The 27,988-nt window shown below is 45.2% G+C and overlaps 1 protein-coding gene across 1 annotated transcript in view; it reads right to left on the bottom strand.

Moving 5' to 3' along the window:
• Positions 1-27,988, bottom strand: part of Crtc3 (CREB regulated transcription coactivator 3) — a gene marked incomplete at its 5' end in the record, with an annotated part of 96,589 nt that overhangs the window by 14,453 nt on the left and 54,148 nt on the right. The window contains 7 exon segments of the mRNA XM_013512506.1: positions 2,758-2,807; positions 4,988-5,070; positions 8,446-8,481; positions 14,604-14,704; positions 17,178-17,240; positions 18,448-18,509; positions 26,897-27,016. Of these exon segments, the coding sequence (XP_013367960.1) occupies positions 2,758-2,807; positions 4,988-5,070; positions 8,446-8,481; positions 14,604-14,704; positions 17,178-17,240; positions 18,448-18,509; positions 26,897-27,016 (515 nt within the window).

Here is a 27,988-nt window from a genome sequence, read left to right as displayed (position 1 = left end):
GGGGTGAAAGGAGAACTGAGCTAACTACAGAGGTGTGGGGAGAAGGGCGGCAGCAGAGGGGCCCACGGAGCAGGTGGCTTTGGCTGTGGAAAACCTAGATGTAGATGTGATCTTTGAGATGGCTGGGTGTAAGGAACTGGCTCCGGGGTAAAAGTGCAAGCAATAGGAAGGTGAAATTGACAGCCCAGAGCTGCCCGCTGTGACAGCAGAGGGTGTCCTGACAGGAGACTGACCCCAGGGCACTGAGGTGGGAATGAAGGCAGGGGAGGGCGGGAAGAAGTGGCAAACGGTGCGTACAGTGACAGAGTGAGGACAGAGAAGAGGATGTGACCAGTGTGAGCCTGGTCAATAGTAACATGCATAACAACTTCTCTGTAGCTGAGGGAAATACAGCAGTCACTCTGCAAACATCACTGCTGTCTACCAGACCTGATAAAGGGCAGGGAATGTTCCCTCTCCCCGTTCCGAACCCTTGCCCTGGATGATCCACCTTCTCTGAGCACCCTGGAGCTCCCCAGCCTGCCTGGCTCCAGGCCTTCCACCTCCAGGTCTTCACGCTGGCCCTTTCCTCTGCCCAAAGCCCTCCTCCTCTCACCTGCTCTGGATTCTGGTCCCCAGCTGTTTTGTCAGAAAGGCTTCCTCAGCACCCATCACTGCCCCTCTCCTTACTTCACTGTTTCTCCATTTTCACCCACACACAACACACACTTCACTGTGTGGCCTGTTTTGGCCTATCTGGCTCCCCTGGAACATGAGCTCCCTGTCAGCAGGGGCTCGATCTGTCTTGTTCATTGTTCTACCTGGCACCTAGAATTAAGGGGCCAATAAATATTTGCATGAACAGAAGTCATGGAATGGCATGCCAGCTCTAACAGAAGAACAAAAAAACAATTTTCTTTATCTAAGAAATACTGGCTTTCCAATTCTCCAGGGTTAATGTGCTGCAGCCCAGGTCTTGGTAGCAGTGGGCCCTCAGGGCCTGGAGTACCTATTACGTGAGGGCTCAGCCAAAACTGCTTTTTGAGGGAAATCCTGGCCCTTCTGTGGGCAGCAGGGTCTGTACTCCTGGGTGGGCTGTTCTCCCTGCCCTGCATGTACCCAGCAGGCTTTCTGATGTTCTAAAGAGAAGGTCAACTCTCTTCTCAGCTCAGTGTACTGGTAATTACATGAGTTTATATTTAACCAGCCAAGAAGAATGTCTGTGTGGCAGGTACCCAGTAGGGAGTGCCCTGGATGCACTGCTGTGAAAAGGTCCTGGGGAATATGGCCTGAGTCCACCCAGCTCACCACAGACTGTCTACAATGGGTGCTTGGGCCAAGCCAGGTGACTCAAGGGTTCCACTGTCAAACCACATTTCACACCGGGGAAGACTTGCTGTTTCTGAACTGGCACAGGCTCTGTGGTCATGCAGCTGAGGAGCTACGTAGGAGGTCCCCAGGGTCCCTTTTGAAGACCACAGCAGGGGCTCCTCCGGCTGGCTGGGGTGGCAACCACGCAGCTATCCGCTGCTGTCATAGAGGTGGGAGGTGGCCTCTTCTGCACGTATCTGCTGATGCCCGTGCTGCACCCTCCCTTTCAGCTCCTTATTCTCTCCCAGGCGCAACTCCCTCACCAACTCCACTTTTCATCTTTTTATACTATATGTATTTCTGTAAGCTGTCTCAACGCTTTTGGGGAGTAAGGCTGTATACTATGAAATCCATTAAATAACTGGCGGTGTTACAGAAACTTTTTTTACATTGCAAATCTTCCTATTTATCTTCCATTTAAAAAAATGTAAAATATATGTAGTGTGACTGAAATATACAGAAAATGTTTAAATTTTTAAAAAATTATTACAGTAAAAGACACATTGTTATTCAATCACAATATTCTCAAAATATCCTCCTTCACGTTAGACACTCATCCCATCATTCTTGCCACTTTCTGAAGCAGCTCTGGAAGTCCTCTTTCCTCAGTGTCTCTAAGATGTGTGACTGAAAATACAGTGAATACTGCCGCCGAGAGTCATCCAACAGAAAGGAAGGCTCATAAAAACAGTCCTCATTGACCTTACTCACTGGAGCTGGCACTGTGCCACTTCTAGCTCTTCCTCAAAGTCAAAGTGACCATGAAAAGTAAACATCTTTAATTGATTCAAGACACTGAGGCAGCCGTAACAGCGCAATTAAAGACACTCAGGAAAAGGGACTTCCAGAACTGCTTCAGAAAGTAGCAAGAACAATGGGATAAGTATTTTTGAAGTAAGGGGAAGTTTTTCGAGGCAGATTGGTGGGAATGTCTTCTACTATAATAAAAAAAATTAAACATTTACCATATTTTTCAATTATACCTCATGCTTACCATAAAAGTCACTATTTCAACCATTTTTATGGGCACAACTCAGTGACAGTAAGCACATTCTTAGAAATTGGCTCAACTTCTGTATAACCAACTGCTGGCTTAACAGATGCTGTCCTTCTCCACTTTCCAACTTGTCAGAACCAGCAGGTGGGGGGCCACACACTCTGCTCTCCCAGGTGAGTTATGTGCTTGTCCAGAGTCAGTTATGTTATCCTCAAACATATTTATGGTAGTTTTTCTTCACTATTGTAGTTATATAAGTGAATTACTTTAAATACATGAAATTTGAGTACTGAAAGTCAGCAGCTGTTTTTAGGGAGGTTCACACAGAGAAGGTCACAGTTCTCAGAGCTCAGGGACAAAGCAGCAAACTCTCCTCTCAGGGAAAAGTGCAATAGAAGGCCATTACTTACTTGCTACCTGTGACATCACAGGACCGAGGGCGCCCTGACAGGGACTGGATCTGGGAAGAAACAGTGAGGTTTAGTCACTCAAGGCCAAACTCAGGTTTTGGGAAGAGTCTTTGAAGGGATCACGGAGCCTCCGTGGGCACCAGCAAGAGCCACCTCAGGGCCACAGCACTCTCACAGAGCTGCCGTGTAGGTTCTGAGGAGGCTTGAAAAATTCTTAACCTTCCCAGCATAAGGGAAAGAAAACCTTAGGGTTGTCTTTTTTTTTTTTAACTTTAAGATTGTCTTAATTGATGCTTTATTACTTTTTCTTGTAGATGAGAATTATTTCCTTAAAAAAAAAAAAGCCAGTGTTTCTTCGTGTGGAGTTTTCAAATAAACATTCCTTTTCCAATTGGCTTGAGAGGAACAGAAGGAAAGAGAAAAGCATAATAAAAAAAGACAGGAAATGGATGCCTAAGAAAATGAATAATTCAATTAGAACACAAACTGGGGAGGGGCAGGAGTGAATACTTCAAACCCACAGGCACAGAGGGAGAGGAGCGCCTCTCCGCAGAGCACAGCCCCCAGTACTCACTCAACGAGCATGGGTACAGCACCCTCTGCAGGAGAAGATGTCCTCTGATAAAAGTCTCCAAAGTGCTGTGTGTCTCACAGTGAAAGACACATGGCGTGGCTGCTTCTCATACCCTTCAATATGTGAATTCAGCTTTTTTAATTTCTTAAAAGATTGAACACCAAATGAGCCATAATTTTAAAAAATGATGAATGTTGAAACTTTCTAAAATCACAGTAAAAGATACATTGATGTGAATCCTCCTCAAAATCCTCTCGCTTTCTTTGAGCACACTTATCCCATCATTCTTGCAGTTTCTTGAAGCACTCCTGGAAGTTCTTTTTCCTGAGTGTCTTTAGCTACACTGTCATGCCTGCCCCGATGTTGTGAATCAGCTCAAAACCTTTACCTTCCTCGGTCATCTTGACTTTGAGCCACGAGTGCCACACAGTGCTAGATCTGGTGAATAAGGCTGCGGAGGACACACTATCAAGTCTGTGAGTCTGCCTTTCTGTTGGATGGTAGTACTTGGCAGCAGCATTCACTATATTTTGGTAATGCCTCATAAAGACATGAAAAAGGATTTCCAGAACTGCTTCAGAAAGTGGCAAGGATAGAGCCAGGTATGATGGCGCACACCTGTAATCCTAGCACTCAGGAAACTGAGGCCAGAGGATCACTGTGAGTTCAAGGCCAACCTCTATATATTGTCAACTCAAAGCTAGTCTGGACTATAGCAGTATCCTGTCACAAAACAAATTAACAAAAAAGAAGGTATCAAAAATGATGGGATAAGTGTGCTTAAAGTGAGGGAGTGTACTTTGAGTGAGACTAATGGCAATGTGTCTTTTACTGTAATGATTTTTAAAAATGTAAACACACATTATAGTTTTGACTAACTCTTGTATAACTTGCTATTATTTAAAATAAAACCCTCAAAGACTACCGAATACTACCGAATTGGTAGACTTGGTGGAAGAAAACGGAGCTGAACCCAAAGGATTCTTAAGGTGGTATCAGTTAAGTCCAGAGGTGATACCAGCAACTACAACAGAGCATCAAGGGCTGGGACAGAGGACTTTTCTCTTTTTAACTACGGCAGCTTCCCTAAGGGGAGATGGCTCCCTCTCCCTCTTGTCCAAGGCAGAGACATTTACAGAGAGCCAGGTAAAGTAGCACAGCTGCAGATGCAAAACCCAAGGCTCACAGAAATCACAGCAAAACAGATGGATCACTGAAGTCTTAGAGGGCTTAGGTCAAAGGCCCTTGACATAAAAATGTACAACATGTGTGTTTGGTACAGCAGCAATTCTGGGCAGAAGATGGAGACTGGCAGCTGGTAGCTTCAAGGTGGGGAATCTGCCTATGACTTGTAACCATCTTTCAGAGTTTTTATGATCTGAGCAATATATAGGGGCTTAACTTGTTTTTTTCTTTTGAATGAGTAAATTCAGTTGAAAATCAGGAAATCACGAGAGAGATCATTGCATTGATTCACTGACACAATCGTGATTATTTTCACTATAAACATTTTCCCTTGCATATTTTTCCTACCTCTGTCCCCCTGACAAATCCTCTCTTCCCCTTTTCCCAGTTCTTTTCTGCCCCTGCAGGACTTGACAATGACCTCCAACCTGCAGATGACCAGCGACAAGCACACCGTGGATGCTCACCCACCTCCTTGGTCTCCCATAGTTGCTTTGGCAGTGGCTTCGGGACATTTAACAGATTTTCTTCTTTCAACGGGCCAGGGAATGGCACTATTAAAGGAGGAGAAAGCAGTGTTATAAGGAAGCCATCTTACCTTCGGCCAAATAAATGATGTGTGTAAAAATGATCTGCCTAGGGACATTTGCTAACCCACTGCTAGGGAAGGTGCTCTGAGCATCACGGTGTAGGTGCACAGATGAGTAAGACACAGATGAGTGGCCCCAACCCGTAAGGGATTTCTACCCCAGCCCAGGCCTGAGGGCAACACTACAGCCACAAGAAGCCAGGAGACGCCCAGAAGGCCACAGTGCCGCCCTGTGCTGGTGAGGGCAGTGAGAATCTAGGGGGCCCTGGAGCCTGGGCACTCAGGCAGCCTGTTAGAGGCACAGGAAAAGGCATCCCAAAGGAGCAGGAAATAAGAACAGGGATCAGAGACAGAGGAAGTTGCGGGCAGCTACGAAAAGAGCAGTGCTTTTTACTTGCAGTGTAGGTCAGGGAGAGGGAATGGCGGGAATGAAACACAGAAGGTGAGACCAGGCCAGGGAGGACCCTGCAGACTGGGGCAGGGTTGAGGAGACTTAGGGATCTAGGAGAAATCTAAGAAGGGAGACTAAGGTGAGAGGAGGAAGCCCCGGTGGAGCTGCTTGGGCATGGGTGAGGATGGGGATTAAAGAGGAACTGACACCCAGTGGATTGCAAGCTGGGGAGCCGAGAGGGGCCCGAGCGGCTCTGAACACTGCCAAGCAACTTGGCTTTCTGTTTTAACATTCAGGTTAAACATGGCTGGGCCGGGGATATAGCTCAGTGGCATAAGTTCTTGCCTGGCAAGCCTGAGGTCATGAGTTCGATTCCCAGTCCAAAAAAAAAAAAAAAAAAAAAAAAAAAGGTTAAACAGCTTCTGAGCCAAGCCACAAATGAGTGAAAGCTTTTTGTTTGTTTGTTTGCTTGTTTTTTAACTGCTCTTAGTTCAGATTCTATGTGCTTTTATTTATTTATTTTTTGTGGTGCTGCGGATCAAACACAGAACCTTGTGCATACAAGTCAAGAGCTCCAGCCCCTGAGCCACATCCCCAGCTCCCAAGTGATAGCTTTTTGTTTTCAGAGATGAACCAGAAGACAAGGGCTGGATCTTGGGCCCAGCACCAGACACAGAGATTACACAGACCCAGGCGTGCTGTTAGGGCCCAGGAACCACATAGCCCCAGTGTGATGTTATGTCTGTCCTCTTCTAGCCCCATGTGAGAAGTCGTTTAAAACAGGGACCACAACTCCTGAGTAAATTCCGAGAAAAGGACTTGAAACAAATGCTCTAAAGTAGATCACTGTCTATTTAAATAGAATGTGGAACACAGCTACAATTGTGCACTCCTGGAATGAATGAAGTGTGGACGAGGGACAGTTTCTCCGACAGCATCTTAAGAGCATGACACAGTACTTTTCAAAGGCAACCTGCCAAGGGCCATCTTGACAAGTGTTACTTGGGTCGCATTTCCAGGCTTTCTCACCATGCCCAGGTACTTCTCAATCCTGACCATCAAGCCACTCTTTTGTTCTGTACTGGCAAGAATGGAACGCAGGGCCTTGAGAACCTGTCTCTACTACTGAGCTACACCCCAGTCCAAACTGCTCTCTTTTAAGACCTCATTTTGTCAACATCTTGTGGTTTTCTTTTCTTCCAATGTTATTAATGGTTAATCATTAACAAAAACTGCTTCAGAAATGTAAGCCCCATGTGGTCATTGCCTTGCTTCACTTGCCAAGCGGAGGGGTGCTTAAAGTAGCGCCTTGGAGATGTAGCCCCTACAGCTGACTCTCCTCAGAGTCGGGGCAAGAGTAATAGGCTCTGAGAGTTTGCCCAAACCAACTGTTATGGTTTGTGTCTAGATGCACTCATAGAGTTTTTTCGGTGGTGGCTTAATCTAAGAGTATGTGATTGATTCGTAGTGCAATGCTGGGATTAAAGCATGCTGGGATTCAGGGTATTCACCTGCCCTAGCGAGGGTATCCTGGGTACAATATAAAGGATAGAAAAAGGCTTGTTCTCTCTCTTCCCTTGCTTGCTTTTGCTGTATTCTGTTGCCATGAACCACTTATCTGCAATGCCCCTCTGCCAAGCCATCTTGCCTTGGACCCAGCCAATTATGGACTGAAACCTCTATGGACTGTGAGCTAAATAAACCTTTTACCTTTTAATTTTGGGTGTTGGGTATTTTGTCTTAGCAATGAGAAGGTAACTAAGACACCAACCTAATGGGGGCGACAAAGAGAAAAACACTCTGGGCTCAGGCTGTCACTCAGTGGTACCGCGCTTGCCTGGCATGCTCAAGGCCCTGGGTTCAATCCCCAGGAATGAAGGGGGAAAAAAGGAGAGACAGAAACGGGCCCTACAAAGCACCACTGGATGCCATGAAGTTTCAAGGGCTGAGCTGAGGGTAGCGTCACAACTCAGGGCTGCTTCTCAAAAGAGCTTGGTTACAGGAATATGGATGGGACAGGCTCCAGTGCCTCAACAGGAGCTGTTTTCTTTGAAAAGTTAATTGTCTTTAGTTTCTTCTCATATCTGAGATTTGTTGAGAATGCTTCAAAGAATTCACTGGGGAAATGCAAATGATCTTGAAACATTTCTTTATTTCTGTCCTAGTGGATTAGATGTTTATTGATGTGTCACTGTTTCATGATTCTATTCGACAGTTAAAATGGCTTGCTCAGAGGCAGTACGCAGGACAGCAACAGAGAACAGTGTCTCTTCTGTGAGACACTGCTCATTTATCATATCCAAAGGAGCCTTATCTCTGTGACGTAAACCTTACTTGGCTGTTCAGTTTCCGATTATGAAAATTAAATTTCAAGATGAAAAGATTTAGGGAAAAGGAAACAGTGCTTGGTACTGAATGAATAAATGAACAGTACTGGGTCCTCATGTGTCAGTGGCTTTGGGTATCATTTTGGCAGATCTACAACATGATTTTAATTGGCTTTATAAAGCTCAGCACCTTCTGAAAATTCATAATTCCATTTTGCATTCAATTTGCATTTTCCTTGCACTGTTTGTTTAAATTTGTCAATGACTGACTTACAAAGGCTTCCTCAGTAAGCAATGTTGTCGAGAGAACAGTTCTGCGGTAACTAAGTGTTTAGGTCACTGATTCATTCATATTTTCATATGGCTACAACTTTCACTCCCTGTACAACCATGTGAGACTCTGGGGACTGGGTTAACAAGGAACCTTTGTAACCTAATCATCCGTTTCCTTTCTCGTGCCCTCGATCACGGCTAGCCTTAAGTTTCTAGAGGCAGAAAAGTATTCTAATCAGCAGCTGTGAATCTCCTGGAAAGTTTTGAAAACATGAATTAGGCTGTTCAGAGCAGGTTATGCACAGGCAGGCACCCCACCCCAATGCAGGTAAGCAAAACCAGCTCTTACCTTCCCCGGGCCCATCATTTTCCCCATCACAGAAACCTATAAGAAAAAGAACAGTGTTACATGACTTTCATTTTCATTTATTCATGAATTCATAAATTTCTGATTTGAAAAAAGACTTTTTAAATTTGAAAGCAGTTTTGATACACGGAAGTTCATTCAAGGTGTGTTAATATTTGTGTATACTAAAAGTAGATGCAGTTATTTCGAGTCTAGAGTTGGTGCCAATCTGCTTTTCTTTCCCTTTAAAATTGTCTGTCTTAAATTTCCTTACTGCCTCTGTCTCGAGAGAAAAGCAACTTCAGCAAGGCCTGAGAATCTTCAAATCACAGAGCACAGAAGAGGCCTGAAACGCGCCCCCCTTTGCTGTTTCCTGGGCAGAGCCCGAGTCACTGCGGACAGCATGGGTGTCACAGGAACAGGCTGGCAGCTCCAAGCTGGAGGCTGTTTCCTGTTACTTATCTGTATCTTGCTCAGTCAGATTGTGTATCTGGACTCTAAGTCAATTTAAAGGGCGTATGTGATAGCTATTCGCAAAGTTTTAAAAAATCTGACTTGGCAGACGTTCTGGCTGAACAAAGAATATTTAATCAATAAAGTATCCTACAGATGACAAAGTATAGAATTTCCTATCCCTCTAAGCTAAAACTAAAGAACTGAGCCAAGAATCTAACATCTTACCATTCTCCTTGGGTCACTTTTTATTCCAAATGAGTACAGAATCAGGCCAAAATTTTAATTGTAAGCCTTTAAATATAACTTACAGTTTAGACAAGTTTCTTGGTAAGGTTAAACTACAGATTAACCTAATTAGTTCATAAAAATTAAATACAGTTATCTAATAATTTTCCATCCAATATATATTTACTAAGCTCTTGCACTAAGTGTTGGTGGGAGGCAGGTGACCCAGGGTAGAAGAGAAGACAGACATGGCAGGAAATCCCATAACCCAGGTAGAAGATACAAAGTCTTCACGGTGCCTTGAACAGATCCGTAAATGGAAGCACACCTGCAAAGCCAGAGTTTCTCTCAGTCCCACAGAAACAGAATCTAAACAGTAATCAAAGAGTTTAATTTAGTGCATGTAAAGACCATTTGGGTGAGACTGATAAACTTCAGATTCTTAGGTCCAATTCTCAAAGACGCTGACTCAGAAGGCTTGGGAATTGGCAGAGGAATCTACACCTCTTATAACACCTCGGGGACTCTTCTGCAGACACCTGGGTCCGCTCTTCTGAGAGACTTAGATAGGGCTGTGGCTTGGGCCGTGTGAACAGGGGAACATTAGAAAGCAGGGTGCACCCAGACAAAAGGTGTGGCTCTACAGTCAGCACTGCCCAAATGAGAGCAAAGAAATTCCCCACTCACATTTTAGAGCGGGGAAGTTGACCATTCTGATCAGTAAAATGTGATTATCCTATTCAAATATAAAAACTAAGCTTTACATGGCAGTTTAGCACAGTTAACCGATTCCTCTGTTGAAGCATCTCATCATCAAGACCACTCTAGGTTTAATCATTAAATCTAGAGTAGCCCTGGAACATGGAAACTCAACCAGGGGCCACCATGTGAAACTGTGCAGAGGCTGGGCAACCCCCATAACATCCATTAGTGCCCCTTCTCATCAGACTGGACAGAAGGCAGGTATGGAACCTGCGGCAGGCACTGCGGGACACAGGGAAGGAGAGTACAGCCAGTGTTACTGTTTGCTTACCATGTGCCAGGCACTTCACACAGATGGCCTCACGTTAACCTATGGGTGGCGGGCACTGTTATCATGGCCAAGATCACACTGCTAGCTCTAGGGCTAGAACTCTGGTGTGGGTATCTTCAGAGGGGCCATGCCCCTAGCCAATTTGCTGTACCCAGAGGAACTGAGAAAACTGGAAGTAAGACGGAAGGGGATGCCCCAGTGAAAAGACAGGAAGAGGAAGAGGAGGAGGAACGGGGAAGAGAGGAGGATGTGCATGGCAGGGAGGGCACCGTGTGGCTACAGCACTAGATGGGCAGGATAGGAGACAAGCAGGGGTGGAGTGGGCTGGGAGTCGAGGTTTGGGTCACAGCTCAGCTTTCCAGGCTGTTCCTGCGCAGATGTGAGATGGACTGAAAGCGAAAAGCATCAAGGCAGGGAGACCACGTAGAAAATCAATAAAATGGTCAGGCAAGGAGGAACAAAGTAGGTGGCAATGAGGCAAATTTGAGAACGCACAGAGACAGGATAGGCAGAATGTGCTACACTTGTGGGTGTAAGGGCCAGGGGAACGAGGATAATTAAATATTATCCTCGTAGTCCTAGGATTACGCCTCAGACATCAGAGGATGGTGGCAGTGATAACTGATGTTAGCACTAAGCTAGCACATAATCAAAACATCCAAGTTGGATTTTTCCTACTGGTTTAAAAAAATACCAGAAGATACAACTATAAATAAAGAGTTAAAAAACAAAAAAGGAACAAGTTGTGACTGGGCACTTGGAAACAGAGGAAATTAATTCACATTGCTCCCATGGGGGATGGGACAAGGATGACCAAGGTCGCATCTGTGTTCCAGGAACACAGGGTCACGGAGGACTGACCTAGCTGAGCACGTCTGAGACCACATTCCTCCTATGCACACCCCTGCCTGGCAGGTCTAAAATAACTCCCTGCCTGGGCCCCTGATGCAAAGTGGAGGAGGCGGTGAGGGGTGGACCCCTCTACCAGAGTGTGTCCTGAAAGAAACCTCTGGGATTTCAGCCACTCTGTCCTGGGCCCTCTTGTCACCCCTGTGACCTCTCCATCCCTCTTGAGAACTGAGATGCTTAAGCGAGCCAAACAAGAGTCCTTAACAGGCTCACGTCTCCCAGAGTTATTTGCATTTTAAATCACTCCCTTGACTGCAGGCCAAAACTTAGTGCAGGTTGGGGGGTCATGGAGGTACATGTCCCTGCCTCCAGAGGAGGAGCCAGGGACTGCAGTCCCTACAGATGATAGTCAGCAGCTAGCATTCTGAATGGGGAGAATACTCTTTGGCTCTTAGCCCCAAGCTGTGGGACAGGCTTGCACATCTTGTCTACTAAATGGCACTTAAGAAGCACATGCTGCCCTGTTTTTCTTTATAGGTTCTTGGACAGTTAAACAAGAGAAATTATAAGAATCTTGTTTGGTTGTAGAAGTTTATTTCTGTCATTTACAACTTATCATTCATGCCTAATTGTTGTTTGACTCAACAACCATGATAAAAATTACTAAACATGCATCAAACTAACGGCTTTATTTTCTGGGGACACAAACCGCCGCTCACGAATGCATCACAGTTTACTGCTCCTGTGGCTCAGCTGTGAGCAGATGCTCCCTTGTCATCGCTCCTAACAGTAACAGCAGCGGTGTGGAATTCCACTATAGCCGGAACGGCTCCCAGGAAAGCATGGGTGTTATCGTTCCTCCTCCAGAACCTAGGCCTGGGCTTCTACTGTAATTTCCCATCACTTTGAAAATCTTTATTTGGTTGGTCTTACAACAAGAAATACCTTTTTGTGAAGCTAGCTGGTATTTTTAAAATTCAAAAGGAAAGAAAATGAAAAACTTTAATGAATTACAGGGGGAAAATGCATAAAGCTATTTAAAATAGCTCCCACCAACAAATATAATTCTCCATAAATAATTCCCATCCTTGGAGACTTGAATAATATTTTAAACACACTGGCTTTCCCATGTAAACACATCCATATTTGGGCATGTTTCTGAGTTCTGCAATCCCTGCACAGCAAGAACAGACTGGCACACGGGCCAATATCTGAGCAGAGCTGGGTTGGACACTTCCATGGGTGTCAGACATTGTGACCCGACAATTTCTAACTGCTGATTTGCAAAGGAGAGGCCACCAAGATTCTCAGATCAGCTAGGAACTCTGGTCCAGGATTTCCTCTTTTTGTTGTTTTTGAAGACAGGGTCTCACTATGTAGTTCAGGCTGGGCTTGAACTCACTATGTAGCCCAGGTTAGCCTTGAACTCACAGCAATCCTATTGCCTCACCCTCCCAAGTGCTGGGATTACAGGTATGCCCTGTAAACTTTTTTTTCTTCCTTTCTTAATCCTCTGTCTGCCTGGATCAACTTTTATGCTCCTTTACTTTTCTTATTCATCCTCACACCTCCTGCTATTTCTCACTTCTTCCCTCAGAGGCCACACCACTCAGCATGAACACTTCAGGTAACCACCTTAGCAAGTCTCAAAGCCTCCTTAACCTGCTGGTTCCCTTGTTCTCTCTAGGCCTTTGGCCCCTTCTGAAGCCCTACTCCACCTGCAGACCCCTCCACTGAGCACAGGCCCCGCGTTGTCAGGCTTTGTGTATGTACCCCCCGCCCCAGTCTGCAGCAACCTGCTCTGTCCTCCCTGACACCCCCACATCTATAAGCAGTGAGCACCGCCTCACATGCAATTCTGGCGCCTCTGCCCACATATTCTCACAGCCTCACGCTGGAGGAAAAATGGGCAGATGTCCCTACCCAATGCTGAAAGCTCTCAGACTCCACAAGCAAATGATCATGTAAACGAATGGAGTCTTCCCTGAACTGCACTCCGGGAGCAAATACAGCAGCTGTTATCATCAAATCCCATCCGTCCTCACACAAAGAGAAGTGACCATGAACATTCCCTTCGCAAAGAACAGAGATTAGACTTTAAATAGTCCAAGAAGTAAAGAAAACCAGAGAAGCTGGTATCTCGATCAATGATTATTCTCAATCCTTCCAGGAGTCAATCTGTATATGAAACAGGTAACTCCAGACTCTTGTCCTTTGTAGATTATAAACACCAGAAATGCAGGTTTCGAAGGCCTCTGGTTTCAGGTGCATGTTATACGTCAGCACTCAGAGTGTTTTAGCAAGAGCTCCCTACATACAAGCCACTGCATTATGTCCTTGTGTTTCTCCATCAGTGAGGGGTCCTCTGTGCCAGGCACTGTGTTAGGTGTTGGAGAAAACAAGACCAGTAGTTAAGATGCTATCTTTAAGAAATCTACCCTAGTCAGGCATGAAGGTGCACACCTATAGTCCCAGTGCTCAAGGAGGCTGAGACAGGAGGATCCCAAATTCGAGCCCAGCCTGGGCAATTTTGCAAGACCCTATCTCAAAATAAAAGATAAAAAAATGGCTGAGGACATAGATCAGTGTGAAATCCTTGGGTCCAATTTCCCAGTCATGGAAAAAAAAGAAAGAAATCTACCCTAAGCCAAGGGAGACAAATACATCTCCCAAAGAAGCAGTCAAGTGTGGCAGATCCTAAGAGCATCTGCACAGTAGTTGGAACACAGTAGTTTGAATCAACACAGGGTGAAAGGCCAGAGGGACAGAAATGTGGACACCAGCTGAGGCTGACAGACACTGGCCAAGTAGGATAGGACTGAGTCATAAGAAGAAGATACATGAACAGGCTGGAAGAGCAGCAGAACCCAAGTGGTTCACACAACTGAAGAGCAGGAAAAGAGGGACAAGGGCAGGCAGGGGCCAGATCCTGGGGCACACATGGCTCCTAGAAGGCTGCACCCCTTCCCCTGGAGTCAGGAGGTAGCACTGAGGGTCTCAACATGAGAATGAGACGTGCAGAACCAGTTTCACTCTGGAAGTACATGGTGGGAGGGGCACGAGGCTGCCTTCAGTCCACTCTCTACTCCTGGCCCCGCTCTACTGCCTCATTCGAGCCCAGGGTAGATGGGATGATGCCACCTCTCCTCCTCCACTCTCTCCTGTGCCCCTAGTCTCCCAGAGAACCGCCCCTCACTGGCATGGGCTACCTCATTCTGGGGTTCAGTCACAACTGCTCCTTGGACCCACAAGAGGAGCACTTTCCTGTAGCCTAGTCTTACCGAAAGAGGACGCTGGGGAGCCCACCAAATAACTGGAGGGGGCGGGTAGGAGGCTGGAGAGAGGGACAGTAATGAAGCCACTGTGAGTGCCCAGAAAAGGCGGTGCATGGGCAGGGAGGAAGCGTGAGGGCCCAGAGGTGCCCACAAAGGAGCGCTCGCCGGCGAAGAAGCTGGGAAGACATTGCTCCTAACTTTACCTCAAGTGTGCACCCTCCCTGCCCTGGGCTTTCCCCCTAAAGGCCATCAGAGTGGAGAAGGCTGAGTCCTCCATAAGCTTTGCTCTCTCGAGTGCTGCAGGCAGGGACTGTGCATCTTACCCATGTACGGGCCAGGCCAGGCCGATGGGCCCCCTCCTCCATAGGGGTCCTGGGGCTTGGTGCTCAGTGCACTCGTGTGAAGAGCAGAATCGGAATTGGTCCTAAGGAGGAAAGGAGAGATCTGGCTGAAAAGCCCTTTCCTCAGTGACACGTAGTATTCCTTGTTGAATATTACCCACAGAGAAGGCAGCAAGAATTGGGACTTACAATCACCCACACAAAGACGGGAGGGAGCTACCTGAAGTCACTTACTTGCAAGGTCATCACACCAAGGAAGACTGGTTTACACTCAGACAGCCTGACACTGAAGCAGATGGCATGGCACTGTGACGGCTAACTGCGATATGTCAATCTGGATAGATTAAGAACTGCCAGCAGATTGGTAGAGCATAGTTGTGGGCACGTCTGCGGATGACTGACCAAGACACTGCAAGCTTCAAAGGGAAGACCTGTCCTGAAGGTGGGTGGCACCAACCAGCAGGTTTGTAGCTTGGATGGCAGGTGGCCATTCTGCATTCTTGGTTTTTTTATTTTATTTTTTTGGTCTTTTTTGAGACAGGAGCTCTCTATACAGTTTAGGCTGGCCTTGAGCTCACTTTGTAGCCCAGGCTGGTCTCGAACTCACAATGATCCTCCTGCCTCAGCCTCCCGAGTGCTGGGGTTACAGGTGTGTGCCACCACACCCAGCATTTTGCATTCTTTTACTCCTGACTCCACAGGCACCCACTGTGGAGCCTATCTTTTTCCTATATTAAATCTGTGAACCCTAGCTGATAGCAACCATCTATTTCAACCAGAAGGGCCGTGGAATTACGCCTTCCCTATAGGGCCTTCTTTTTTTTCTTCACAAGTCAGAAGATGGCTGTGACAAGTATGACTGGTGGCTACACCAGGTTTTCTACACCTGAGAATACCTGGTCCTCTGGGAAAGACCACCCAGAATGGTGGTTCTCAAATACTTCTGGGACAAGGCAAGGTCAAGGCTACTTTCAAAATAACACTACAGTGTTCCTCGCGTCCCCCAACCCTGTGTGCCCAGAGCACAGTGGGATCCGATCTCCAGCACCCACATGGCTGACACCACCCTAGACCGAGAGTGGAGTAGAGAAGTCCATTGTCTTCAGGAGTTTTGGAAAATGAACAACAACGTGACTATTCTTGTCCTTTTTTTAAAAAAATAAAATTACACTTCTTTAAAAGAAATATTAGTTAACATGTAGTGAGTTGACTGTTATTTTTGAACACATTAGCAGTCCTAAGACAAGTCTGGGAACCCCTGATCAGTAGCAAACTTCTAAAACTCTCCCAGATGGCTCTAGGTTATACACAGGCTTGGTCCCGTGAACAACTGTTTATTTACATCACCTGAGAGCCAAACTGTGTGTCATAAGAAGGGTGTGTGAACAGCTCTGTCAGCCTAAAATGTTTCTTTGTGGTCCATTCCAGGTGACAGCCTCATGACTGCTAAGCCCAGTGGCTTCAGATAAGGAAAGCAGCCAGCAAGAGAAGGCCTTAGAGCTGCCCTAGAGGGACCACAAGCTCCGGGAGCAGGCGCACGAGTGCAGCACCAGCATCTCTACAGATTCAGGGGCACATCAGTCACACACAGAGACAATCGGGCAAGTGTGGGTACAGATTGGTATTAGACCATAGGGAATTACAGTTAATTTTGTTAAGTGTAATAATGGCATTCTGGCTATGTTTTCTTTTTACACTTGATCTTAGCCAAAAGGCTGAGAAGTGATATATGTTTTCTTTTTGAAGGCTCTCATCAGCCTTGCACTCTCAGAGATACTTGCAGGTAAACTACAGTGTGGAATTAGGATGTGAGGTAGGGGCAAGGAAAAAACAAGACTGGCAGAATGGTGGTCAAGGCTGAAGTTAAGGCACAGGCCCAAGGGGCTTTCCACAATCTTCTGTCTTTTCTGTATGTTTAAAATTCTGCACTGTTAAGAGTTTTTGTGGTTTTTTTTAAAATGCCCAGTCAGTCCCTTCACATATCAGCTCAGAAGCCCTGAACAAGTCATTTAGCCTCTTCAAACAGAAAATGACACGCATTTCCGCAGTGTACTGTAGGACTGAAAAAACTGATGCAGGAAGAACACTCACTCCTGGAGTGTGGCCCAGTGTGATCATGAGAACAGCTGATGTTTACTGAACACTTACGCTTCCCATGTATTACCTTGTTCAGTCCTCATAACCAGTCCATGATGGACACAATTATCTCCAATTTTCAGATGAGCAAAACTAAGGCATATAAAAGTTTAACCTGCTCAAGGTTATGGTAAGTGGTGACCGTACTCCAGGCCTCATATTCTTATGCTGTGCTGTACTGGGCCCTGAACATCAGTAAATGGGGGTTTGTTGTTAACACTCCACACAAACACAGCCAACAAACACACTTGGTAGCTGGACAACACATCCAGAATATCAGGACAACCAATTTACTTCCTTTTTTCCTTTTTTTGGTACTGGGAATCGAACTCAGGACCTTGTGCTTGCCAGGCAGGCGCTGCGCCGCTGAGCTACATCCCCGGCAACCAATTTACCTTTATTAGGAAATGGCCCATGTACCTGTTAAGAGCAGACGTTAATCTGAACCCAGGATGCTTTTCTTCTTTCCAAGGAGGCTGCTGCCTTTAGAAGCCAGAACAACATAAAAGGAAGAAAAGTTCAATCCACAGGAGCAAAGGAAGACTTCAGACCTGAGTCTGTGAACTGGCTCTTTACTCATGCAGCTGCCTGACCTCAGTCACTCAAAAACACACCGTGCTCATTTTGCTCTTCATTGTTCAAATGAGGCCAGACTGAACGAGTTCTCAGCGCCTGGCATCTCTGATTTCCAGGATTATTACCACAAACCCTCAGAACAGGGTTACTTACCTGAGTATGCAGGAGTTAACAAACAGGCAAATAAGCACCTCCGGATGTCTTTTGAAATTGGCCAAATCTGACTCCTCTCGAAAGGATTTGAGGTCTTACACCAGATGTGTCAAAAAGTTACTCCTTATATGTAGCTTAGGTGCATGTGTAGGGGCTGCCTTAGCAACCTGGATGCAAGAATTCTGACACTTTCTTGACTATACAAAAGAAAGCTATCAGTTTAAAACTAACACTTTTTCTGATTTAAGATAAAATATTGTATTTATCTATCTGAAAAACTTGAGTGCCAGCATTCTTGAGGATAGCTGAAAACCTACTTCAGGCAGGGGCCAACTCTTTTCCATTTCTGTGTCCTTCCCCAGCCCATACTAAATTGTATGGTGAAAGTGCTCATCAGTTTTTGCCCAGAGAATAAAAGGAAAAAAGATCCCAACCAAGAGACCTGAAGTTTCTTGATAGATACATCACAGATACTCACAAATCTGAGCATGTGATCTGAAAGTGACACGAGAACAGTGCAACAGTTCTTTTCACTTAATTTCATATCTGTCATCATTTATACTGGGCTCAAAAATACTGAAGAGACTCTAAATCAAACACTGCATGAACACCATTTTAGGAGCCTTTCATTCCTTGTAGTAGTTTACTAATACACCCTGAGGAAAGGGGTTTATTTTTCCATGTCTCAAATATACATCAAACCAAAGTATGCTGTTGGTAAATACATTCCAACTGGGTTTCTATTTGGTTTTAAGTACGAAGATCTAGATTTACTTGTAAATTTTTCACTTTGTACTTTCATACAAGCCCATGAAAATACATAAAAAGATTTAAATTTTAGGAATCAATAGATTGTTTTATACTAAAAATTTCTAAAACAACATTCAAGGTAGATAGAGTGAAACCATAATAGGAAAAAGCTCGTATCTTTTAAGATAGCTTTGAAATATGGCTTGCTTACCTTGGCCAGCTCTCATCCAGGGGCTGTGAAGAGTAATTGGCTCCAAATGTACTACCGTCAAAGTAGAATTTTTAATAAAGGAAAAATAAAATTAATGGAAACTTGAAGCAGAGTTAAGAGGCTACAATTTGTGAAGAGTTAAGACAACTGAGGTCTGGGTTCTCACCTCTGTGTCTACACCCGACAGCTCTATCTGAGGCTTACTCCACCGACTTCCTCAGGAGAGCCTTCTGCTGTCATCTAACCAGTGCTGCCTTTACACAATGGATTTGGGGTGCTTATTTTTTTTTTTTTTTTTGCCTGAACAGCACCTTTTGTTTTCCCATCCCACACGCGGCAAGGCTGTCATTCTGCACAGGCCTCCTGTCCCATGGTCACACCAAGCCCAGTTATTTCCAGGCAGGCCACCTCATGCCCCTGGAGGCGGTGATTGGCCCAGGGTGGGCTCAGACAACCAGGAGCCAGCTGAGCACTCCCCAGGGAAAGCAGTGCCCCTTCGGGGTGGAGAGTCCACAGGCTATTTCAGTACTGTCTATGGGAAACTTGTCTATGGTGAAGTCAACACAGTGTGGCACCAACAGAGATAGAGTCTATGATATGACATGACTCCTTGGATCTAGTCCTTGGCTTCTAGTGACATAAGCCAATAAATTTCCTCTTTCCAAGTTCAGGTGAGTTCCTGTTACTCATCATCAAAAGACAGCTGCATTGAATTTGTGGAGAAATGTAAACTTCCTGGTGTTGTTAAAGGCTCTGTTTATAAATTCTGTATCAGTCACTGGGTCTAGCATAGGATAGAACACATTCCAGACACACACAGAAGCCAGGGGAATGCTGCACAATACACGATGAACACAGGATGCTGTCTGCACTGATTTATATATTCATACTTATAGAATTGTCTTAAGGTATTATTTTTATTTTTTGGTGGTACTGGGGATTGAACCCAAGGCCCTTGCACTGAGCTACATCTCCAGACTTGTTAAATTTTGATTTAGGTTCTCGCTAAATTGTCCAGGCTGGGCTTGAACTTGCCATCTTCCTGCCTCATGTGCTAGCATTACAGGCATGTGCCACTACTCATGGCTCCAAGACATTTGTAATCATATTATTCTTTTACTAGAAACTCTTTAGCTTTGTACAGTGGCGATATCATAGCCAATGAGGTTTACCCAAGGTGCACTTATTACTAATATAAAAATCTTTGGTGATTCTCTTCTGCCTGAAAGGCAATGGCACCTTTGTTGGCCTGCTAACTGTGCTCCACAATTTGGCTACAAGGTGCTGATCTACGCTCCTCCCAACTGCAGCAGATCTAGGTTCCACATTGACCCTGCCCTTTCCTGCCTCTTCACTTTTGCTCCTGTCATTTTCCCCTTTTTCTCCTAGGTGGAACACAGCCTCCCTCAAAGCCCTGCTCACTTCCTATCACTCTCATCAAATCCATACCCACTCTTAGTCTCCTACATTACTGTTAGAGAAAATGTGTTTGGCAGGTACCAATAATGCTTTGATCCCAAACCTTTATTCCTTAATGTAGAAATCATAAAGATGATACAAGGTATATATTAGGCATCAGAGACATGAAAATCCAGTGGGTGTGGTGGTGCATGCCTGTAATCTCAGCACTCAGGAGGCTGAAGCAGGAGATCACTGGGAGTTTGAGGCTAGCCTGGGTGACATAGTGAGCTCAAGGCCAGCCCAAACCACACAGTAAAACCCTGTCTCAAAAGGAAGAAATATGAAAAATGGATAGAAGCACCTACTATAAGTCAGGCCTTTCCTGGTAAGCCTGAACTCTCATTCCATTCTAACAACGATCCTGGAAGGCAGATGATATTATCTCCCACTTTACAGCTGGAAAAACTGAAGATCAGTCCTAGAAGAGTTGACAAATCCAAGATCACAGAGCTGGCATGGCAGGTCAAAGTGACAGCCAGCTCAATGATCACAAAGCTCAAGGCTCTGCACAAGTCACACTGCTTCTCAAGAAACAAGGCACTAGCCCTGAGTCCCCACGAGACAGAAAATATTTCTGAATATTTTTGGAAAGATGGGGTTTAGAAAGAAAAGCTCTAGTGGCTTGGGCTAGGAGGAAATGGGACCTACAAGCTTGGTCTGGGAATCTCAAGTGGCTACAGAACCTGGAATTAGCAAATGTGGGCACTAACAAGATCTTATGGATTTAGTGTAAACCATTTTCTTTGCCAGAAGAAGCATTAGGATTGTAAGCCTCACCTAAAGTTTACTTTCTCTGTCTTGTCTCATTATCTTACTTCTTAATCTGAGCCAGTACAATAAGACAGAAATATTTTCCAGGGGGACATTTCTTCAACTGTAACTATTAGGCTTCATGTATGTGAAGTACAGACTGGAATAGAACACATCACAGTAGGAGACACGAAAGAAAAAGGTGATAGAGAAATAAGGATGCCCTTGCGACTTGAAAGAGATCAGCATTTTAGCTGGCAAAGCCTTTAGGGAGGAGGCACTGAATCTCACAACCTGTGGTTATCTGCCTTCCTTTCTTCTGCAGGGCTGGATGAACCTCTGCCCAGAAAAGCATATTTCATGAAGCGGCTCCTCACCATTTTTCTCAGCGCATGGCCAGCCTTACAGTCATGAAGTCCATTCATGAGAGGACTTCATACCGCATTCAAACAAGGAGAAAGTGGTATCACGGTAATATAAGGATCAAACATTCATAATTCAGTGCTGAGGTGTAAGTTAGCACTTTAACCTTCCTGATACATATTAACAAGAAAATGTAGTAAATTCCTGAAATTTTCCACTTAATTATTCTAAGGTATTAAAAGTTAAAAGACCTGACCTTTGAATGCTCTTATTTCTTCAGGTCCTACCTAATTTGATGAATTTTCTAAAACCCAACAACCATGGACACCAAAAGACGCCACTAGTACAAGCTTACAATTAAATTCAACAAGAGGAAAACCTACACAAGGTTTCTTCCTGTTCCTTTAAAAGAGTTCAGAAACTTGTATTCAGGTAGGTGTAAATTTCTCCGCCATACTGAAATGACCTCAGGGCAGAAAACACCTTCATTTGTAAACTTGAATTTGCTATTTAATTCAACAAGCAATTCTGGAATGCCGGCTAGGTGACAGCATACAGACAGACAAGACCCGCTGGACACAGAGTCCTTAACAAGCCACTCTGATCCCGCCTGCCTCCTTGGGTAGTTAAGCTCAGCTAGTTGAACCTGAAAACAGAGGACAATGAAAAAGACAAGTAAGGGAGAGGTGGCTACTGTGGACGGAAACAGAAAGGTCCAGATGACTATGGACCATCATGTGTGCTCTTCTGCAACAAGCTCAGAGGCTCTGCTCCTCTGTGGCCATCAGGATGCCCCTCACAGGCTCTGCCCACAGCTCTCTGCACTGCTCTCCCAGGGAAAGGATGGGAAGAAGGGAGTCGGAGTCACTGAGTACCAGGCAGAGTAGGAGTGGCAAGAGATGAGCCTCTGGGCACAAACATACTAGGAAGAATATCCCTGGAAACAGACAGCGACCTCCCACGGGCAGAAAAGCCCGTGGGCCATCATATTCCTTGTAATCAACTCCAGCTCGCCTTGGCTCCAGTCCAGCAACTCACAAATCCTTGTCTTCGGCTTCCAATAGTTCTTGTGAACCCCAAGCTATTATTTCCAACTGCCTGCTCAGGTCCTCCTCTAAATATATACCAGACACCAAGATTCCCCCTAAAATCAAACTGATCACCCCTCATCCTCTCGCCTGCAATCTGCCACTTTTATGCTCCATATTACTTAAAGGGGGGCGTCATCCACCTACATGCTCAGTTGGGGTCTCAGGGTCATCCCAGTCTGTCCACTCTCTCCATTGGTCAGCAGGGGGAGTTCGATCCATGGACTACAAGGATCCAACTCCTCACAACTCACAGTCCAGGGTACGTCACAGGAGACAGCATGCACTCCTTCCCCAGGCAAAGTGGAGCAGCTCTTCTTTGATTCAAGAGGACATCTGTTGGCCAGTTATCCACGGGTGTGTGTGTGTACGTGTGTGCATGTGTACACGCATGCACACGCACACCAGAAGCACCAAACAAGTTCCACCTGGTCTTTGTGTAGGGCTGGGTTCTTCTCTTGGCTTCCTGTCTCTGTACAGCAAGCATACTCGGGCAGGGAGTGTGGAGGCTGGCCACTTTCTATCCCACTCTCCCAGCTGCTATCTGCTGTCAGGACACGGTGTGCAGGGCAGGCCTGTGACCTTCTGTGCAGCCAGGGGTAAATAGACTTGGAATCTGCTTGATAGAACACATCTACCCAGATACATTCTTTGGTCAGATTTAACGTATAAAACTGCTCACAGGCTGGGGATACAGTTCAGTGGCACAGCGCCTGTCTGGCAAACACAAGATCCTGAGTTCAATTCCCAGTACCAAAAAACTGCTCACAGTGTGGTTCCACCAAATGTCTCAGCCATTACCTTAATATTACTTTATGTCCTCTAGTCCCTTAACCTCTAATTATGTCCCTGCAGATTACATATTAAAGTTAAATTTTAAGAAAGGTAGGTATGACTGGGATCTGTTTGAGTCTTTTTGTTTTCCTGTTTCTCTCAGCATGCTGAGTGGCAAACAGGTGGCATGTATAATATTTTTTTCTTAAAAACTCTAAAGACCAGTAGTTCCTTATCCTTCAAGGATATGGTTGTTAGATAAAAACTGGATTTTGTGATCACATAGGTTTTGGAAATCCTGGGTTAAATGTAGAAGGCTTACTTAGCATAGTTGTCCTATGTGTTTTATATATTTTTTGGCAGGTAGTCTAGCTATTAATCTGTATATATGATAATTAACTATATAAGGACTTAAAAATAAATGAATCTGATGCTGGCAAAAAAGGGTAGAGGGACAAGGAGAAAAAAAGAATTGAGATGTGTTATGAACATGTACTAATTCCCCACAGTGAAAGTAATCATTATGTACTGTAAACATGTACTAGTAAAATAAAAAAATCTTTTTTTTGTTAAAGGTAGGAAGCTTATTATCTATGGGTCTTCTCCAAGCACCACAGTATACTGTGAGGCTCCAAGAGGGGACACAGAACACTGTGTTTTTCAAATTTAACAGGCCACGCATGTCAAGAAACAGTGTCCTACAAGTCAGTGCTCCAAAGTTTCAAAGCAAGGCCCACTCCAGGGAGGAAGGTCCTCCCTAACTCTGGCATCACTTTAGGGCCATCCCCACTAGTGAACCCTCCACTTTGTTGGCAAACTTCCTAAACATTTATTTTTCTCCCCTTCAAAATGCAGATCAGTTTTAGAAGAAGGCATTGTCTGTGATTATTTAGTTCACCTTCTTCTTTTCCAATGCGTTACCCACGGGTCTGAGAACATATTTCATTAGCTGCAAGCTTCTGGAAATAGTTCAGAAATTCAGCAAGATGGTTTTGGGGGTGAGCCATATTTACTGCCCTTAAGAGTGAGGAGTGAGCAGGGCTGCTACAGGCACAGACGCTGCAGGAAGGTTCACGAGCTTCTGCTCTGAGCTCCCCACCCAGCCTGGCCAGGGACAGGCACGGGACTCCCCTGCCCGCCTGTGGAGGGTGGGGCCTAGCGCTGGCAGTGCCCTGGTCTTGCTCTGGCAACTACTTATGCCACCAGCACCGCCCACTGCCCTGGCCATCTGCAGTGTAGCCGCCCACCGCCAAAGGAATCTCTGTGCCCAAGCTCTGCCTGCTGGGCTGCCCACTCTGGGAGGAAGCCTGAGTATGTGTGGAACAATGTCTGTTTTATTTGAGATCAATGTATCCCCAGGCTGAACTCTTATCTGAGCCCAACTAAAAATCATGCCCAAGCCAAGAAACAACCATAAACAAGAGAATTTTGTGTTTCCATATTTTTAAAAGATAAAATTTCATTAAAAGGTAGTTGACAAATGTGAAAGGCAATAATTTTAGGCAAATTATTTTACAACAAACAGAATGCAGGTCAAGAAAGAAAAGGACTCAGTTCTCCCCCTCCAAGTTCTCCTGAATAAGTAACACCTTTGATGTAAGATCACCCCACATTTATATTTCAGCTGGAGTGCATGGTCCCTTTATTCCTCAAAAGAGACTCACTGCTTCATTTGTTGGCATCCATGGGCCAAAGAACTTTCTCTGCATTGATACCCAGTGCCCAGACCCCAATTAGGGGCTTAGGAAGAGACCACAGAGAGATGGCTCATGACCTGTGAGTCAGACTCATACTCTTTGGTGAGCAGCTTTACCTGTGTATTCATTTGGAGGTGACGAGGTGTGCAGATGCTCTTGCAAGTGGATTCAGTCAGCCAAGGTGTCCCGAACACACACTGCCGTCTCCTCTCCTGGGACTGCGCACACTCTAGTCCCTCTGCCGGAGAACTCCCTTCATAGCTACCTACCTACCATCAGGTATCACAGTTCACTCTCCCTAATTATTATTGCCTTTTGGCTATCTGTTATCTCCCAAAAGGAGTGTCAGCTCAACAAGGTGGGACAATGTCCCTCTGGGCACCCTGGCTGGCTCAAGAGTCCCCTCCTGTGTGCCCACTGCACACCAAGGTGCCTCGGCCCCTGACAGCTCGTGTGAGACCACCACTGGCTTCAGCCTCTTCCCTAGAAGAAGTACAGGAGGACAGGGACCATGGCAGTCTGCTGTCAAGTCTACAAGGTCTAAGTCAGTGCCTGGCTGCTAGTGAATACTTCACAAACTATCTTTAGGTAAACAAACAACTCCTTTCTCTTTTCTTCAATTCCTCTATCTCCTACCGTTTTTGTTAATAAAGCTGTATGTGTGTATATATCTACATTTAGGCTAGACTTACATTAAAACATGTCTGTGATGGCCTGCATACAATACACCCCTATGCGTACAATACACACATATAGTAAAATATATAATATATAGAAACAGGCTTGACAAGAGAAAGAGGGAACTGAGAAATCAAAAAAAGGTATGTTGTTAAATCAAGAAAAGAAATACTGACTTTTGTTTGAAAATTCCAAGTAATTCAGATAAAGGTGAGTTAACTGAATTGCCTCAATCCCCTTTTACCTTTTACACTGTGTCTAAGTTATCACACATTCCAAAAATGAATTCTCAAGATCACTTACCACCTTCATTCTCCCTGCAAATGGTCACATAAAGTATGAAACTGCAAGGCAGGTACTCCTGTGGACTAAATACAATGTCTGTGGTAGGAGAGAGGGAGGAATCGGCAGTCCCCAGACCCTCATCCTCACCTCGGGAAGAGCCTCAGGGGTCTCTCTGTGTGCCCCCACGACCCCTCACCTGGCGCCTCTGTGTCCATGGCACTCACTACCCTGAACGAGTGGACAGTGTGGCCTGAGGAGCCAGGGTGCAGACCAGGCCGTCAGGGGCCTGGACCGAGACCAGCCTCCTCAGGCCACAGCAGCAAGACCCTGAGCAAGTCACTCTGATGCTCAGTTTCCTCACGGGAAGGTGGGGGTTAACAAAATAAACAACTCAGTGCGCTCTGAGGACCAAATGACATATCACTTGCTCATCGCAGTGCTTGGCATGGGTAGATGCTCAGTAAACACCAGCGCCCTCCCGCTTCCTGGTCTCTGGGCTGTGAAGCCAGCTTTGCCATCACTGCCAGGAATTCAGTCTCAGCAGGGAGAGGCGCCACGCCTCCCCTCCCCACTTCCCAGCTGTGGGCCAAGAAGGGTGAAGGGGAAGCGAAGGGCTCCTGGCACACCTCTGGGTCTTCTCCCACGATACCCAGCTCAGTTCTGTGTCTCCAGCACCCTCAGCTCTACATCTGTCACACAGCAGTGACCTCACCCCCACCCTGCCTCCCTGCTCCTCCGCTCCCCAGCACGCAACTGTTTAATAAAACTGTCACGAGTTTGCCGTCTCCTTTTCTTTATTGCTTCTTAGCAACATAGAGTTTGGTATCAAGTATACATCACTAGATAAGAATTTCCCTAAATTCCAAGTTTATATTTTGGTTGTCATTTATTGAGTTTGAAACTCTACAAATAGAAAATTGTAGGAGATTTCATCTTTAAGTTCCCAAAGCCAGGTCAGCAGGTCAACAGAAATAAAAATAAATCACAAATCTTGTCTATCTGTTTTTGCTCAATAGAAGAAATCTCACTTGATTTAATATCAGGCTTAACTCTGGCTTAGCTGATTTCTGAAGACAATGTTGAAATGCCTGACGATGGAGCTGAATTACACATTTATATTCAGTTATCTCATTAGAAACTTTATCGATGGTTTCATAAAGCAAACACCCACAACAGTCTTTCCAAATTTGGCCATAGAGATGTATCTAGTTTTGAGCTCATTTATTTTTATTGCCTCCATTCATCAGATAAAATGAAGATGTTGAGGCCACAGGAGAACTACAGGGATGATAAATTCTGAAAACCTTTCAAACACTCAAAACTCACATTGCCCTCAGACAGTGAAAAGGATATCTGCCGCCCCGGCTTGTCTGCGGGCCTTCGGTGCAGTGGGTGGAAGCGGTTCCTGGCTGGCCTCTCCACCAGCCCGTGGTGCCGGGTCCCACGGACATTGTCAGCCTGGTGAAATGATGGCTGCAGAAGAAAGAGAGAAGAGTTGGTCTCTGACCACAAAACTGCCACTCACTTTCAAGAACAACCACTCGTATCAACAGATGAAAAGACTCAATTTATAATTCTACTATTGTGTATTAGTGTGCCATGGGTGAAGAGAAATAATATAGCATGTAGCACAGTTTCTATATAATTATAGAATAATTTAAAAATAGTCTTTAGTGTATTAAGATGAAAGAATGATGTATAAAAGTTGTCACAGAGCTGGGCATAGTGGAGTGCTGTAGGGCAAGCTTGTAATCCCAGCACTTTGGTAGGGTGAGGCAGGAGGATTATGAATCCAAGCCCAGCCCAGGCAATTTAGCAACCTAGTGAGACTCTGCCTCAAAGTAAAAATTTAAAAAGGGCTGGGATGTAGCTCAGAGCAAAGGCCCAGGATTCAATCCCCAGTATTGAAAAAAAAAAGTTATCACCATTCGAATGGAGAACTGGAGGACTATGGATTCATATACCAACTCCCCAAAACTAGGAAAAATACTTGAAATATAAAAGAGGTGTGTTTAAAATATAAATAAACTGGCAACCTATTCAGTGTATACAGTGTCCTTTAAAAGTTTTGACTGGATTCACAACATTAAAATTCAGATTTGAGCCTTTTAGAAAAAAACCAGAACAGCCTGGCCACACTGGTCCACATTCCCACACGGCTATGGCTGCCCCTAGAGATGGGACACTCCTGTTTCGGTGTTTCGTTTTGGGTTTTGGTGGTAGGGATTGAACCCCAGGCCTCACACATACTAGGAAAGCACTCTACCACTAAGTTACACCATAAGACCTTTCAAAATTTTTATTATGAGATAGGGTCTTTTTTTTTTTTTTTTTTAAATTATCAATGGTTATTGTTTTACATATTGTTATCTACAAGATAGTTTCTCAGGAAAACAAACAGACAAATAATAGTGAGTTACAGACAAAAGAGGTAGGAGATTATCA

Source organism: Chinchilla lanigera, unplaced genomic scaffold (assembly GCF_000276665.1).
Source record: "Chinchilla lanigera isolate Chin_1 unplaced genomic scaffold, ChiLan1.0 scaffold00015, whole genome shotgun sequence".
Lineage (NCBI taxonomy): Eukaryota > Metazoa > Chordata > Mammalia > Rodentia > Chinchillidae > Chinchilla > Chinchilla lanigera.
This window is presented reverse-complemented; position numbering and strand designations above follow the sequence as displayed.